This window comes from Lampris incognitus, chromosome 10 (assembly GCF_029633865.1).
Source record: "Lampris incognitus isolate fLamInc1 chromosome 10, fLamInc1.hap2, whole genome shotgun sequence".
Classification (NCBI taxonomy): domain Eukaryota; kingdom Metazoa; phylum Chordata; class Actinopteri; order Lampriformes; family Lampridae; genus Lampris; species Lampris incognitus.
This window is the reverse complement of record NC_079220.1, coordinates 48,853,745-48,870,967: the sequence shown is the minus strand read 5'-3', so window position 1 is coordinate 48,870,967 and position 17,223 is coordinate 48,853,745. Positions and strand designations below refer to the sequence as shown.

The window sequence follows — 17,223 nt, the reverse complement described above, 5'->3', positions numbered from 1 at the left end:
GAAAAAAAAAATCTTTAAAAAAAAGATCCTATGACATTTATAGAAATAGGATTATTTTACTCAAATGTGACTGAGACCTTTATCTACCTAAACTATAAAGGGTAACAGGACTTTTTTCTCTAATTACCTCTGTTTCACAAGTGTAATTTATTGTATTTTAATAAGAGATCTCGCTCCCGTTTGCGTTGTTAAAAGTTACTGCATAAAAATTCTGTTGTTACATCTATCTGAAAGTTACTGAATACATATTCTGTTTTGTTAACTATATATCTGAAAGTTACTGCATAAGAATTCTGTTTTGTTAACTATATCTAAGTTACAACTGAAAGCTCTTATTTTTGCCCCAAAGAGTGAATAAATGCTATAATGCAATTTAAAATGCAGTTTCTACTGTTTCTATCAAATTGCAACCCCCCTCCCCCAAGATCAGGTGGAGGGGTCCTCAGGGTAGATCAAAAATACGCAGGGGGTCCAGGACCCCAAAAAGGTTGAGAACCACTGTCTTAGGCTACAGAGGTGCCATTTAGATCTAAATTTAAATTTAAATCGTCAATAAAGATGGGACCGGTCTGACCCCGATTGTGTTTATATAGTTACAAACTAAATAAACATTTTACAACGACTTTTTGCTGTAGTCTCATGAATAAGGACAGATCGGGCCTTGTTGCCACCCCACCTTCTATAGCAAAACAAAAAACAAAAAACACCGCTTCATGATAAACTTATTGACCACTCCTCACCTAAGTTCTTCTTATTACATGATGATGCTGGTCACGTGGCTTGGGTCCTGGACTGCTCCGTTGGCATGTGGACACCGCTTGGCATCCTGTGCATCATGTTCTTCATACATTTTATGTCCATTGTAATTCTGTTATCCTCTTTCAATGTTGTATTATGTAAATTGCGTGAACACAACTTCCATTGCACGCTGTCCATCTTGGGAGAGAGATCCCTCCTCTGTTGCTCTCCCTGAGGTTTCTTCCTATTTTTTCTCCCTGTTAAAGGGTTTTTTTAGGGAGTTTTTCCTTATCCGATGAGAGGATCTAAGGACAGGATGCTGTGTTGCTGTTAAGCCCACTGAGGCAAATTTGTAATTTGTGATATTGGGCTATACAAATAAAATTGATTTGATTTGATTTGATTTTGACCTCAGATCAGTATTCCTACAATTCTTAAAAAATACCCCAAAATTATAGGTCAATTCAATTCAATGTCATTAAAAACATGCTAAAAACGAAATAACGGCTGCGGCTTCGCCAAACAGTGCAAGACAGGCATAGACAAGCATAGCAAACATAGTATAAGATATATACAGACGAAGACTAAAAGCTGAAGATAAGTTAAAGAGAAAAAGAGAGCACGAGTATAAACATACACTGCTCAAAAAAATAAAGGGAACACCTAAAAACACAATATAGACCTCGATGAATGAAATATTTCAGCTGAAAATCTTTATGTATTAGACAGAGGAATGTGTTTAGAGCAAAATAACCTAAGAATGATCCATGGAAATCAAAATCATTAGCCCATTAAGGTCTGGATTCAGAATCATACTCAAAATCAAAGTGGAAAATGAGAACATAGGCTGATCCAACTTCTGTGGAAATTCTTCAAGACGATTCGAAATGAGGCTCAGTAGTGTGTCTGGCCTCCACGTGCCTGTATGCACTGCCTACAACGTCTGGGCATGCTCCTGATGAGACGACGGATGGTCTCCTGAGGGATCTCCTCCCAGACCTGGATCAGGGCATCGGTCAACTCCTGGACAGTCTGTGGTGCGACATCGCGTTGGCGGATGGTACGAGACATGATGTCCCAGAGGTGCTCGATTGGATTCAGGTCTGGGGAACGTGCAGGCCAGTCCATAGCATCAATGCCCTCGACATACAGGAACTGGTTACACACTCTGGCCACATGAGGACGAGCATTGTCATGCATGAGCAGGAACCCAGGGCCCACTGCACCAGCATATGGTCTGACAATGGGTCTGAGGCTCTCATCCCGGTACCTAATGGCAGTCATGGTACCTCTGGCTAGCACGTAGAGGTCTGTGCGGCCCTCCAAGGATATGCCTTCCCAGACCATCACTGACCCCCCGCCAAACCGGTCATGCTGGAGGATGTTGCAGGCAGCAGAACGTTCTCCACAGCGTCTCTAGACTCTCACGTCTGTCACATGTGTTCAGTGTGAACCTGCTCTCATCTGTGAAGAGCACAGGGCGCCAATGGCGAATCTGCCAACCAAGATGTTCTCTGGCAAAGGTCAATCGGGCTGCACGGTGTTGGGCTGTGAGCACAGGCCCCAATTGTGGACGTCGGGCCCTCATACCATCCTCATGCATTCTGTTTCTCACTGTTTGAGCAGAAACCTGCACATTAGTGGCCTGTTGAAGGTCGTTTTGTAGGGCTCCGGCAGTGCTCCTCCTGTTCCTCCTTGCACAAAGGACCAGATAGCGGTCCTGCTGCGGGGTTGTTGTCCTCCTGCGGCCCCCTCCACGTCTCCTGGTGTACTGGCCTGTCTCCTGGTACCTCCTCAATGCTCTGGACACTGTGCTGGGAGACACATCAAATCTTCTTGCCACAGCACGCATTGATGTGCCATCCTGGATGAGCTGCACTACCTGAGCAACTTCTGTAGGTTGCAGATACCGCCTCATGCCACCTCTAGTGGTGAGGGCACTAGCAAAATGAAAAACTAACCAAAGATCGGCCAGAAAAGATGAGGACAGGCAAATGGTCTGTGGCCACCACCTGCAAATCCATTCCTTTTATAGGGGTTGTCTTGCAAATTGTCTAATTTCCACCTGGTGGAAATTAGATAATTTACCAACAGGTGAAATTGATTCACAAATCAGTGTTGCTTCCTAACTGGACAGGTTGATATCTCAAAAGTGTGATTGACTTGGCGCTACATTGCATTGCTTATGTGTTCCCTTTATTTTTTTGAGCAGTATATTTACAGACATTCAGTGGGTGGCCAGGTTCAGGTGGGTAACGGCTTGGGGGAAAGAAGGTGTTTTTGAGCCTGGTAGTGCGGGCTCTGAGGCTCCTGTAGCGCCTCCCAGAGCGCAGGGGGGGAGAACAGGCCATGGTTGAGGTGGGTGGGATCTCTCCTGATGCCGAGACCCCTTCAAAAGCAGCGTTTGTGATAAATGTCTTTTATGGCTGGGAGCTGGGTACCGGTGACGACCCGCTGCAGACTTTTCTGGCCTACTGAGGTGCAGTTGCTGTACCACACTGAGATGCAGCTGGCCAGGATGCTCTCTGTGGTGCAGTGGTAGAAGTTGGCGAGAATTTTGGGGGTGGACGCCAAGGAATTTAAAGCTGGAGACACGCTCCACTTCCACCACATTGCTGAGTATGGGGGAGTGGCTGCAGCTTCTAGACCTCCTGAAGTCCACAATCAGCTCCATCGTCTTCTGCACATTGAGAACAAGATTGTTGGTAGTGCACCATGATGTGAGGTACTGAATCTCACCCCTGTAGGCTGTCTCGTCATCGTTGGTGATACAGCCTACGACTGTGGTGTCATCCGCAAACTTAACTATTACATTTGAGGGGCGAGTTGGCAGGCAGTCGTGGGTAAAGAGGGAGAAAAGGAGGGGGCTCAGAACACAGCATTGGGGGGCAGCTGTGCTGAGGGTCAGGGTGGAGGAGGTGTGGTCACCTAAGTGAATAGACTGAGGTCTGTTGGTCAGGAAGTCCAGGGTCCAGTTACAGAGGGAGGGGTTGAGGCCAAGGGACAGGAGTTTGATGGTTAGTTTGGCGGGGATGATAGTGTTGAAGGCAGAGCTATAATCTATAAACAGCATCCGGATGTAAGTGTTGTTAAGTTCAAGGTGGTTCAGAGCAAAGTGCAGGGCAGTGGCAATGGCGTCCTCCATAGACCTTTTGGGACGGTAGGCGAACTGATGTGGGTCAAATGTGGCAGGGGATAGTGTTTCTGATGTGAGCCAGAACCAGTCTCTCAAAGCACTTCATGGCAATGGAGGTGAGTGCTATGGGTCGGTAGTCATTCAGACATGTGGGTGTTGGATTCTTGGAGACAGGAATGATAGAGGTGGTCGTAAAGCATGCCGGGACTTTAGATTGGGACAGTGAGAAGTTAAATATAGTTGTGAAGACCTCAGCCAGCTGGTCGGAGCATTTCCGGAGGATCTATATGGGCTTTATCTATCTATCTATCTATCTATCTATCTATCTATCTATCTATCTATCTATCTATCTATCTATCTATCTATCTATCTATCTATCTATCTATCTATCTATCTATCTATCTATCTATCTATCTATCTATCTATCTATCTATCTATCTATCTATCTATCTATCTATCTATCTATCTATCTATCTATCTATGGGCTGTATCTATATGGGCTTGTATCTAGATATTTCAATACTGTACCATAGAGTTGTCTGCAAATACTGAAACTATGCTATATTAACCAGGGAGACTACAAAGATAGTGCGGAGCATGATATTTTCAAATCTCAATATTTTCAAAGAGGATTCTTATGCTATTATCTTCAAATACTCATTTGCATTTATGAAATCCTCTTGATTGCACAACTACACAGATTGCAATTGTATTGTAAAGACTAAAATCCAAAGAATGTTTTGAGTGCCCCCCCCCCCCAAAAAAACATCAATGGTGCCTTTTTAGCCACCCCATTCAACATTTCCTCCCGGCAATACTTCATCGTTCATTCTTTTATCATATTGAATGACACTTCTTTATTTATGAATCAGAAATGAATGAAAAGTGTGTCATAATTCATCCCCTACAAAAACCCTTGAAATATCATGGACTACAGTTCTTTTTTTTTTCCTTTCATGGTCATCTGCGTTGCTTGGGTGGGGGGTGGGGGGGGCGTTACAGACTGACCCCAATATCAGCATCTCTCTCCAGACAGTGACGACAAATGGACACTATTCTGTATTTGAGAGCTATTTTATGTCCTATTCGCACAGGAGCCGACTGACATAATGAGTTATTGATTTTCCTGATTCCAGGCAAAACAGCATGTGGTAGACTGATCACTGACTTTACTGATTAGTCAAGCTGCAGTAACCTCCGGGGGTCACCCTTCAATTAATCGTATGAACCTGATGTTGTGAAATGAAGCGGGTTGCATAAATCCTGCAGGTTAACGACTCCAGTGACCGCATGTTTTAATGTGAATAAAGACACAGTTATCCCCGTGCCTTCGCTATGGCTGCGCCCGAGTTACCATCATGAGAGACTGTTAACTTGCCCACATCATTCTTCATCTTATACGGGAACATTCAAAAGGCATATAAAAGCATGGGAAATGGATATTCATTAACAATGCTAGAAAAGCACCATATAAATGTATTTATTTATTATTATTATTATCAATATCTCTAGGAAACAAACAATTCAACGGCCATTCTTGTATATTCAGGGTCCCAGTGAATAGTTCTACTGTGTGACAATGTGATTTGTTTATTGCATAATGAACAAACATATTTTGATGAAGGGGTCGATAAATGTGGATGTGCTAGCCACCAGCTTCCTACCCCAAGGGGTTTTTCCACCTAGTATTAAATTGTACATCCAATTACCCAATCAGCAGCAGACAGAGAAAGAGAGAGAGAGAGAAGAGAACGGGGGGGGGGGTATGTAGTTGCATCCACTGAATGGTTACGTGCAACATCCTCGAATCAAGCCGGCACCCAAACACTTTCTTTTGTCATAGTCCACGTTCAAGGAGTGAATCTCTGGGCTGCAACTTTGCCAGATGGATAAAAGGAAAAAAGGTGAGGTGCCTTACTTTACTGTGGGTACAACCAGGTTGTTATTTGTGTTGATGCTAAACACGTCACGCAGTGCTTATGACAAGGGCACCAAGCTGGGCGTTGGTTTTGTTGTATTCAGTTGTTGTTTGTTTCTTAAATGAAATTAAGGCTCGTATTCTTTAACAGCATCCGCTACCGAGCTGAGGCTCATGGTGGTCGGTAGCAGTGGTCCCTGTCAGTTCCAGCTGACCAACGCCATACTCGGGAGGGAGGAGTTTTCCAAGGATGTCACCAGCATCCCGGGCAGCAGGAAGAATACAGGAGAGCTGGCCGGGAGACGAGTGGCTGTGATCAATGCCCCCAACATCTACGACAAAGACATAACTCAAACCAAGAGGGAAACCGAGCTGAGAAGGTCCAAGTGCTTATGTATTCCGGGGCCTCATGCCCTGCTGGTTGTGTTTGAGATGGAGAACATCTCCCCAAATGACATCAAGACTCCCAAGCTAGTGATGAAGCACTTTGGAGAAAACTGCCTCAGTCACTGCATGGTTCTTCTGGCCTACGAGGGGAACCTGGAGGGAGCCGGTCTGGATGACCGGGTGCTGCGGACCAACTGGCACCTGAGAGAACTGATTGAGAAGTTCGGAGGACGCTTCCACATCTTCAGCACAAACTGGAGAGATCGCAGCCGGGACCGAGAGCTGCTCCAGAAAGTGGAGCGCATGGTGGCCTCTTTGGGAGGGAGCTATTTCTCAAGCAGAGCTTTCCAGAGAGCGGAGGATAACGTGAAGCGGGAGGAGAAGAAGCTGATGAAGCAGCGGAAAGCGGAGATGGAGAAGGTGCGGCGCGAGCTGGAGAACTATTACAGTGGGGAGGAGCTGCGCTGGCAGAGGGATGCCTACAATGCCGGTGTCGAGGCAGAGGTCAGGGCCAAGGCGGAGATGGACAATGGCTGGCTCAGAACCTCCCTGGTCAGGGGGCTGGGGATGGGCTTAGCTGCAGGGGCCAGCATGGGCATACTGGTTGGGGCTGTAGAGGGACCCGGGGGCATGATTCTGTATGGTATACTGGGTGGCGCGGTAGGGGTATCAGCGGGAGGTACAGCCCAGGTGGCCATACAACATTTGGAGGAGAGAGTTACACCCTCCGCCAGACTCAACTTCAACTCAATCTTCATCAATCGCTTTTTCTCGTCCCCGCGTCAGTGACCTGAGCTGCATTAACCTTTGCTTTGCTTTTTAAAGGTAGCATCTGTACTAGTGTTAAAAAGGGACCTGTTAGCAAATGAGCCCCACGTGGTTAATGCATTTGGCTTACATTACTTATATTCAACTCAAACACACAAGTGTCCACAAATCAGACCAAAAAGGATGTGTGCAAAGTACCATTGTTTGATGCTATTACAGATCTCACCTTCAAAGCTTCTATACGCAGAAACATAGTGGAAAAATAACTATACACCGATCAGCCAAAACATTAAAACCACTGACAGGTAAGTGAATAGCATTGATTGCCTTCTTACAATGGCACCTGTCAAGGGGTGGGATTATTAGGCAGCAAGTGAACTGTCAGTTCTTGAAGTTGATGTGTTGGAAGCAGGAAAAATGGGCAAGCGTAAGGATCTCAGCGACTTTGACAGGGGCCAGATTGTGATGGCTAGATGACTGTGTCAGAGCATCTCCAAAACAGCAGGTCTTGTGGGGGGTGTTCCTGGTATGCAGTGGTCAGTACCTACCAAAAGTAGTCCAAGGAAGGACAACCAGTGAACTGGCGACAGGGTCATGGACGCCCAAGGCTCATTGATGCGCTTGGGGAGCGAAGGCTAGCCCATCTGGTCCGATCCCACAGAAGAGCTACTGTAGCTCATACTGCTGAAAAAGTTCATGCTGGCTATGATAGACAGGTGTCAGGGCACAAGGTGCACCACAGCTTGCTGCGTATGGGGCTGCGTAGCTGCAGACCGGTCAGAGTGCTCATGATGACCTCTGTTCACCGCCGAAAAATGGGCACATGAGCGTCAGAACTGGACCATGGAGCAGTGGAAGAAGGTGGCCTGGTCTGATGAATCATGTTTTCTTTTACATCACGTGGACAGCCGGGTGCATGTATATCATTTACCCGGGGAAGAGATGGCACCAGGATGCACTATGGGAAGAAGGCAAGCCGGCAGAGGCAGTGTGATGCTCTGGGTAAGGTTCTGCTGGGAAACCTTGGGTCCTGGCATTCATGTGGATGTTACTTTGACATGTACCACCTGCCTAACCATCATTGCAGACCAAGTACACCTCTTCATGGCAGCGGTATTCCCTGATGGCAGTGGCCTCTTCCAGCAGGATAATGTGCCCTGCCACACTGCAAAAATAGTTCAGGAATGGTTTGAGGAACACGACAAAGAGTTCAGGGTGCTGCTTTGGCCTCCAAATTCCCCAGATCTCAATCTGATCGAGCCTCTGTGGGGTGTGCTGGAAAAAGAAGTCTGATCCACGGAGGCCCCACCTCGCAAGTTACAGGACTTAAAGGACCTGCTGCTAACGTCTTGGTGCCAGATACCAGAGGACACCTTCAGAGGTCTTGTGGAATCCATGTCTCAGTGGGTCAGAACTGTTTCGGCGGCACGAGGGAGACCTACACTGTATTAGGCAAGTGGTTTTAGTGTTTTGGCTGATGGGTGTATATCATGTGATAGTGGTGTGTAACGGTTGTTTGTGTGGCTCAATACCATGTTAAATAAAGTAAATGTACAACCACAGTCAGTCTTACTGTCCGGCAAATTACACTGTTATGTTTTGCTTTACATTTCTGTTCATGAAACAAGATTGCCCAGCTGCTGTGTTGGTGCATCGAAAGGACGGTTTTGGGACAAATCTATGTCTGCAGATCTCTGAACGGGGGGCAAATTATATGCTTGTTCTGCATGTTACTGTTCAAGGGAAGTATTACCTTAAGGCAATGGCGGACGGGCCGAGTTTGCTCGGTGGTTTGCGCGGGTGGTGGTGTATCGCTGGGGGGTGGGGGGTGGTGGTGGTGTCTGAATCAAAAAGTCCTTTCATCCATCCATTATCCAAACCGCTTATCCTGCTCTCAGGGTCACGGGGATGCTGGGGCCTATCCCAGCAGTCACTGGGCGGCAGGCGGGGAGACACCCTGCACAGACTGCTGGGCCATCATAGGGCACCCCCCCCCCCACACACACACACACACATCAGCTGACCTGCAGGTCTTTGGACTGTGGGAGGAAACCGGAGCCCCCGGAGGAAACCCACGCAGACATGGGGAGAACATGCAAACTCCACACAGAGGACGACCCGGGACGACCCCCAAGGCTGGACTGCCCCGGGGCTCGAACCCAGGACCTTCCTAACCACTGCACCACCGTGCCGCCAGGGCACATTTTTCCTTCCCAGCCCCCCCCCCCGCCTTAAGGTACCATTTGTTGTCTTCTCACACTGTTTTAAACCGGATAGTCATTACAAATAAACGTCGCCATGACTTTCAGCAGCGAGCCTCTCTCAGAATTTGTGCTTTGCAGTCGCTCTGCTTCGACAGCCAGAGGGAGAATGCTGCACCTCCGACATTCCCCGTGTTCACCAGTAACTCTGATAATGCTTTGGGTGGAGTTTTTTTTTTCTCTTTGACTACCTTCCTTTTCTGAAGCCCTGCCCCCCCCCCCCGGTGTACACTTGTGTGTATATTGCACTGAACTGCCTCTGAGTCAACCTCACGGGCCACATTGGGAGTCTGGTTATCGCAGCAGCTGAAACAGGTAAGGACCTCCGCTTAACTTGAATTACGACGATCAGCACGTGATTCCTGATTTTTGATTGTATTTTTTTTTAAAAAACTTTATTCTGATTTGCTTTACTGACTCTGAAAGGAGCCGACTGGGAATGAACTGTGAGTGCCATCTCCTGAGTCGTGTAAGGTGATCCCCATAGAGCGGTAGTCAGATTTACCACGTTACGGTAGACGCGAAAGTCTCCAGTTCGAAACCAAGATCAGCGTTGGAGGAAAGGGGGGAAACCCCTCCCCCACACGACTTTAAAAGCAGCTGGAAGGTTTCAGGAGGCTTTTAGACAGCCGGTGACGTCAGGAGGCATTCGTGCCAACCTGTTTTACAGCATACTTCCCACCACGTTCCTCGCTGTTGGACTCTGCCTCCAGTGCAGAAGGTCCGTCCTCCTCGTGTGTCCTTTTCCTAGGCAGTTGTTCCTTATCCGATGAGAGGCTCTAAGGACGGGATGTTGTGTTGCTGCAAAGCCCGCTGAGGCAGATTTGTCATTTGTGACGTTGTGCTACACAAATACAACCGACTCGACTTGATCACAGAAAGACTTGAGTTCTCCAGAGGTACAATGGAAAACGAAGTAGAGCGGCGACCGGATGTGCGGGGGGAAATAGTCAGGGGATTAAGACACAGCACAGGAGCCAAGTGTTAACCATTATCGGAGGGATGGGGGAATGTACACAACGTGCCTTGTGTGTACTGACGTGACGTCATGCTGGATGGAATGCTGCCCACAGCACGTTCTATTTACCTCTCGAATCTACCTGTTAACTTGTCTCTCTACGGTGGTCACCAGACTGAATATCGCTCTTACTAGGACTCATATATACCATGATATATAATATTTGACGTGATGCAAATACCAAAAATATTTCAACCGTCTTGTAGAAGGACTATTCCGTTTTAAATTGACATAATGTATCATAAAGGTGGTTATGAGGTGTGAGGGCGTATACATGGTTATAATGAATCTTCCAATGACTTATAGCTACACTTATAGGGCGTTATAGATGCTTATAGGGCGTTATAGATGCAAGCTTCATAGAAAGTGTTACCGAATATTTCAGTGGGATTCAATGGAAAAACTCAACAGTTTGCTTAAAAGCATTTGCACAGGTTTATGGTGATGTGCACTTATCCACTCCCTCCCTTTTTCACCCCAATTGTATTGCCCCACTCTTCCGAGCTGTCCCGGTCGCTGCTCCACCCCCTCTGCCGAACCGGGGAAGGTTGCAGGACTACCACATGTCTCCTCCGATACATGTGGAGTCGCCAGCCGCTTCTTTTCACCTGACAGTGATGAGTTTCGCTTGGGGGGACGTAGCGCGTGGGAGGATCACGCTACCCCCTCACCCCGAACAGGCGCCCCGACCCACCAGAGGAGGCGCTAGAGCAGCGACCAGGGCACATACCCGCATCCGGCTTCCCACCCGCAGACACGGCCAATTGTGTCTGTAGGGACGCCCCCCCGAACCAGAGGTAAGACTGGGATTCGAACCGGCGATCCCCGTGTTGGTAGGCAACGGAATAGACCGCTACGCTACCCAGACGCCCCATGTTCACGTATTTTATGAGAAGTAGTTCTCCCTTATATGCTGCGGAGCTGGATCTGACTAGTTTAAAAGGTTACTAAAGAAGAATATCAGGACTCAGGATTAGGAACAGTTTATTGTCGTTTCTTACTTGTACTTACATACACAAAGACCAGCCCACAGCAGTGCAACACAAAAAACACATCCAAAATTTCCCAGAAATGACACCGCCAAAAACATACAAAACAGGGAGAACAAAGCAAAAAAAAAAAATCTATTCACTATTGGGTTTTTCTACTCTTTTTTTTGCATTCTTCCTAATAACTCGTCATAATGGTCCATGTGCTGTCCGTATGAGTTACGCTAACATTAATACACCAAATAATTGCCTGACAAATGTGTTGTTAAACTGGTATTCATCTTCAGCTCCATAGTGCCAACTGGACAAATTTCCTTCTTCCTGTTTACGCTCAGTATCTAATGTTGAATATTGTAGCGAATTCGGGGGTCAACGCAACCACAGGACCTGCCGCGGTCGGTAAGCGAACCCGTATCGCCCGCATCGCAGGAGGCATCGCTAACCGCTCGACTAAAGGGTCAGACCCGCGAGCCTGTGGCCAGCGTGTCTTCTTATCCATGCACGTTACAATATTGTGTGTGTGTGGGGGGGGGGGCAGAAGGGGGGAGGGGCAGGAGTCTTTGGCATTTGCACAAAAACAAAACGAAGTCTCGATGTCTCTCTGCATACAGTCCTACTTGTCAACGCCGCTCTCTAAAAAGGCATTGTCTTTGCAGAGCATGGCCTCTACCATCGGCCTCCTCTCCGAGAAGCACTTCTTGTGTCCTCTGTGCAGAGAGATATTCAGCAGCCCGGTGACCATTCCGTGTGGACACAGCTTCTGCAAGGCCTGCCTCTGTCAGCACTGGACCCAACACCACTCCAACTACTGCCCTAAATGTAGGAGGGTGTTTGCTGCAAAGCTTGACCTCAGTGTCAACCACATCCTGGCAGATGTCACAGACAATTACAGGAGGAGTCGCCCAGAGAAACCAGCGGTCCAGGAGAAGGTACTGTGACCCTGCTGCTGTCCCAGCAGGATGAAGATATTCATTAAGTGATATCTATTATTTGACATATATCTCAGTGTTATTGCATTTCTCGCCTTACTCGTTCATGCACACATGCAGGTTCTAGATGTCGAGCAAATGATTCAGGAGAGGCTCCAGAAGATAGAAAGGCTCAAATGTTCCCTCCAGCTCGTGAAGGTGCGTTCAAAACCCTCCATCATAATGAAAGCGTTCGTCTCTCTTCGTTAAAGTATAACGTTCATGCTATTGATTGCATGCTGCAAGCACAGACAGAAAAAAAGGGAAGTGGTCGATTGAGATCAGACTGCCTCTGTTTATTGTGTTGTTGTGTTGTTGTTTTTAAACGTATGTGTGTGTGGACAGAAGTACTTGGACATATTCACATTCGGGACTGTATGCCTATGGTTGAGTTCAACAAGCAGCGGTGTGTGTCGGTAGATTTATTACAGAAAATGCATGTGTTATCATATTCGCACTAAAAGGATGGGGTTTTATCTACGAGTGATGTCTTTCATTGGTGTGACGCCATATATTTCAGTTTCCCGCTCAAACATTCTTTATTTAAGTGCACAGCTAAAATGAGCAACCGCAAAAGCGATGATGACAAGGACAACCACAGATATACTGTGTAGAACAGGGCAATGATTAAAACCTGAACAAAGCCATGTGTGATCGATAATGACCAAGACAGTGATGATGATGATGATGATGATGATGTCCAATCAGAGCTCCTGTCTCAGAGAGGTTCGTGAGAGCCAGAAGGTGTTCTCTGCCCTGGTCAACTCCATGGAGAGGAGTCACAAAGCAGTGGTCGCCGCGATTGAAGAGAGGCAGCAAGAAGAGGAATGCAGGGTTGAAACGCTGGTGAAGGAGCTCAAGCAGGAGATCAAACAGCTGAGGAACGGCAACCTCAAATCAACTTCTCAGATTCTTGTAAACGGTGAAGAAAGTGATGATAAGGAGCAGGTTACTTTGGTGAGTGCCGACGCCGGAGGGTCACGATGTCTTGTCGTTGTTGCCTGCTACCGTCAGAGTTGAGATTATGTTTTCTCTTCACCAATGTTGTGCAGAGCATCGCTTCCGAGATGAAGGACTGGTCCAGGGTTACAGTGGAAAGTGACCCGTGCGTGGGGATCACCAGAAGAGCGTTGTCGGACATGATGGATAGGATGAAGGAAGAGCTCAACAGGCTGTCAAAGTCTGGTTAGTAACGTGAGGCCTTTTATGTAACGCAACTCTCATCGTATTATGTTTTTTTGATCCAAAACCGCTCTGAGATAATTTGCGTATTCAGAGATCCTGAATTTCTCAATGGGGGAGAAAGAGTAGATATGCTTCTCGCCCCATTTCAGTTTTTTTTTTAATGTGAGAAAACCATGTTAAACAATAGGTTAATTTTCTCAGAGCATTTTTAAATTTAACCGTGGAGGGGTATTTTAAGGAAGCATGTCTGTAGGTCCCAGTTATCATCATCTCTTTCTATATCATGAATAATAGAATGAGTTTAGACAACATCAGTGTAAAGGTCAGACAGCCAAGGAGACTGGAATGCACATTAAATATAATACCAGTGGAAAAAAAACGTTCAGCCCTGTGGCGGCCTGGCGGCCTGTCCAGGGTGTCTCCCCGCCTGCCGCCCAATGACTGCTGGGATAGGCTCCAGTACCCCCATGACCCCGAGAGCAGGATAAGTGGTTTGGATAATGGATGGATGAATGGACGGATGTATAAATTAATCAAATTTACTTCGTCCAGGACTTCCAAAGTGTCACTATAGTTTTAAGTACATTTATATTTCAACTACCTCCTTTGCAGAACTCAAGAGGATACAGAAATACACCGGTAAGTCTTTTATCTGCAAAGACACACTCTGCCAACATCGTGCATGGTTTTGGATCCCCAGTGGTGAATATATATATATATATATATATATATATATATATATATATATATATATATACACTACCGTTCAAAAGTTTGGGATCACCCAAACAATTTTGTGTTTTCCATGAAAAGTCACACTTATTCACCACCATATGTTGTGAAATGAATAGAAAATAGAGTCAAGACATTGACAAGGTTAGAAATAATGATTTGTATTTGAAATAAGATTTTTTTTACATCAAACTTTGCTTTCGTCAAAGAATCCTCCATTTGCAGCAATTACAGCATTGCAGACCTTTGGCATTCTAGCTGTTAATTTGTTGAGGTAATCTGGAGAAATTGCACCCCACGCTTCCAGAAGCAGCTCCCACAAGTTGGATTGGTTGGATGGGCACTTCTTTGAGCAGATTGAGTTTCTGGAGCATCACATTTGTGGGGTCAATTAAACGCTCAAAATAGCCAGAAAAAGAGAACTTTCATCTGAAACTCGACAGTCTATTCTTGTTCTTAGAAATGAAGGCTATTCCATGCGAGAAATTGCTAAGAAATTGAAGATTTCCTACACCGGTGTGTACTACTCCCTTCAGAGGACAGCACAAACAGGCTCTAACCAGAGTAGAAAAAGAAGTGGGAGGCCGCGTTGCACAACTGAGCAAGAAGATAAGTACATTAGAGTCTCTAGTTTGAGAAACAGATGCCTCACAGGTCCCCAACTGGCATCTTCATTAAATAGTACCTGTTAGAGCCTGTTTGTGCTGTCCTCTGAAGGGAGTAGTACACACCGGTGTAGGAAATCTTCAATTTCTTAGCAATTTCTCGCATGGAATAGCCTTCATTTCTAAGAGCAAGAATAGACTGTCGAGTTTCAGATGAAAGTTCTCTTTTTCTGGCCATTTTGAGCGTTTAATTGACCCCACAAATGTGATGCTCCAGAAACTCAATCTGCTCAAAGAAGTGCCCATCCAACCAATCCAACTTGTGGGAGCTGCTTCTGGAAGCGTGGGGTGCAATTTCTCCAGATTACCTCAACAAATTAACAGCTAGAATGCCAAAGGTCTGCAATGCTGTAATTGCTGCAAATGGAGGATTCTTTGACGAAAGCAAAGTTTGATGTAAAAAAAATCTTATTTCAAATACAAATCATTATTTCTAACCTTGTCAATGTCTTGACTCTATTTTCTATTCATTTCACAACATATGGTGGTGAATAAGTGTGACTTTTCATGGAAAACACGAAATTGTTTGGGTGATCCCAAACTTTTGAACGGTAGTGTATATATATATATATATATATATATATATATATATATATATATATATATATATATATATATATATATATATATATATACATACTATCGGAGATGCATGTTTCTGCAGATATTGTAGGTACTATTTTACCTGTCGCTGACCTTCTCTCCTACTAATCTCTTAGTGGAGGTAAATCTGAGCCCCAAGACAGCTCATCCCTTCCTCTCAGTCTCAGAGGACAGAAAACAGGTGAGACACACTGGCAAACTCCAGGAGGTGCCGGACAACTCCAAGAGGTTCGACCGCGTCGTGAACATCCTAAGCAAAGAGAGCTTCAGCAGCGGGAGGTACTACTGGGAGGTGGAGGTTGGAGAGAAGGCTGAGTGGCACCTGGGTGTAGTCAGACAGTCTATAAACAGGAAGGGCAAGTTCACCGTCTGCCCAGCCAACGGCTTCTGGACTTTGTGCCTGAAGACTGGAGGCCAGTACGTGGCTAACACCTCCCCCGTCTCCTCGGTGGCACTTGAACAGAGACCTGGAAAGATTGGCGTGTTTCTAGATTACACAGAAGGACGGGTTTCTTTCTACTGTGCTGACTCCGGGGTCCACATCCACACCTTCGTGGATAAGTTTACCGACAGGCTCCATCCGTTGTTCAGTCCCGGTCGGCTGCACGGTGGCAAAAACGCCGCTCCCCTCATCATCATCTCAAGCTGCTGCAGCATCTGAACCTCATCACAAACACAATGTGGCATCTCACGTTGGCACCTCCGTTTATGAATGCATTTCTCATCCTTTCAATAACGTTTTCATCATCAAGCCAGTGACGTAATTATATTTATTAAAATGATTCATAGCAATAACGTATGATAAACCTCAATTGTATCATGTAAATAGAGATTTTATTTTACCTGTCTCGACAGATAGGTTGCATAACACAAAGGACTGACCCCCCCCCACACACACACACACACTCAAAAGAAAAAATGGGAATCGGTGGAAACCCATAAAAATGAGTGAGGAGGAGAGAGAGGTGGAGATCAGAGGAAAAGGCTCACATCAAGGAACAAGAAAGATGAAAAGGAGAGGGAAGAATGGGTTGTTGGGTTGAATGGATGGAAAGAGGTAGAGGGCGCAGGGTGGGACAGAGGTTGACGAGGAGCTGGACGGGTATTGGGGGGGCAGGGGGGGGGCGCACAGCAGAACAGCAGGGCTTTGTGCTTGCACACCAGGCACTGGTAGACACACTCGGACACATTCATGCAGTCACACACTGACACGGTCGCGCACACAAGCGCGTGCTTCTGCCCACCGCCGCACAGACCTTCGCTGGCATCTCGGAGGGCAAGCCCGTTCTCCACTCCAGTCTCTGGGTGTCGAAGCTGATCGACCCTTTCTCTTCTTCAGCTCCCCTGAGCAGCCGAGACAGATTCCCCGCGGCTCTCCGGTTCTCCAGTGGACCGAACTGAATTCTCAGGGCCTCTGCCAACCAGCGCCAGCAATTCACAAAAAACTGACCTGCGGCACCAGAGGGACTGCGGAAACCCAACACTAGCCTGCGGCCCATCTCTAAGGGGAACAGTCTAAAAGACTTCTTTTGAGGTAACTAAGATCTTGTCCCTATCAATGTCTTGATGCATGCTCAATAATCCAGGTAAGAAGATCAAAGAAGGTTGAATAGCTCATGTGGATACAATGATAAGGGTTGTATCCACATGTGGCTACAACAATAAACATTGTATCCACATGAACTGATTTCACGTTCTTTGATCTTGTCTCTATCAATGTTTATTTATCCAAAATCTCAGCAATCGTCAACAGCAACATTGAAATAGGCCCATCAGTGACCCAAATGTGTGATACTAAGTTATACAGATTGTTTTGCCATGTTCTGCTGTACCAGTATTTACCGTACATGCGTTT

At 46.3% G+C, this 17,223-nt stretch overlaps 2 protein-coding genes across 3 annotated transcripts; both read left to right on the top strand.

Annotated features, from left to right (window-relative positions):
- The first annotated feature begins 5,759 nt into the window (after nucleotides 1-5,759).
- Nucleotides 5,760-6,968, top strand: LOC130119842 (GTPase IMAP family member 4). Its single transcript, XM_056288434.1, has 2 exons — nucleotides 5,760-5,778; nucleotides 5,944-6,968. The coding sequence occupies exons 1-2, from the start codon at nucleotides 5,760-5,762 to the stop codon at nucleotides 6,966-6,968; spliced, it is 1,044 nt and encodes a 347-aa protein (XP_056144409.1).
- A 2,499-nt stretch (nucleotides 6,969-9,467) lies between these two features.
- On the top strand, nucleotides 9,468-16,791 carry btr02 (bloodthirsty-related gene family, member 2). Of its 2 annotated transcripts, XR_008810812.1 has the most exons (9): nucleotides 9,483-9,523; nucleotides 9,635-9,682; nucleotides 11,872-12,144; nucleotides 12,265-12,342; nucleotides 12,892-13,140; nucleotides 13,236-13,368; nucleotides 13,981-14,007; nucleotides 15,485-16,128; nucleotides 16,708-16,791. XR_008810812.1 is itself a non-coding variant. In XM_056287347.1 (7 exons), exons 2-7 carry the CDS (start codon nucleotides 11,875-11,877, stop codon nucleotides 16,027-16,029), a joined length of 1,302 nt encoding a protein of 433 aa, XP_056143322.1. In that variant the 5' UTR covers nucleotides 9,468-9,523; nucleotides 11,872-11,874; the 3' UTR covers nucleotides 16,030-16,032. The 2 variants fall into 2 exon arrangements, 1 of the variants encoding a protein (XP_056143322.1); XM_056287347.1 differs by lacking the exons at nucleotides 9,635-9,682; nucleotides 16,708-16,791 and having other exon boundaries at nucleotides 9,468-9,523; nucleotides 15,485-16,032.
- Nucleotides 16,792-17,223: the final 432 nt, after the last annotated feature.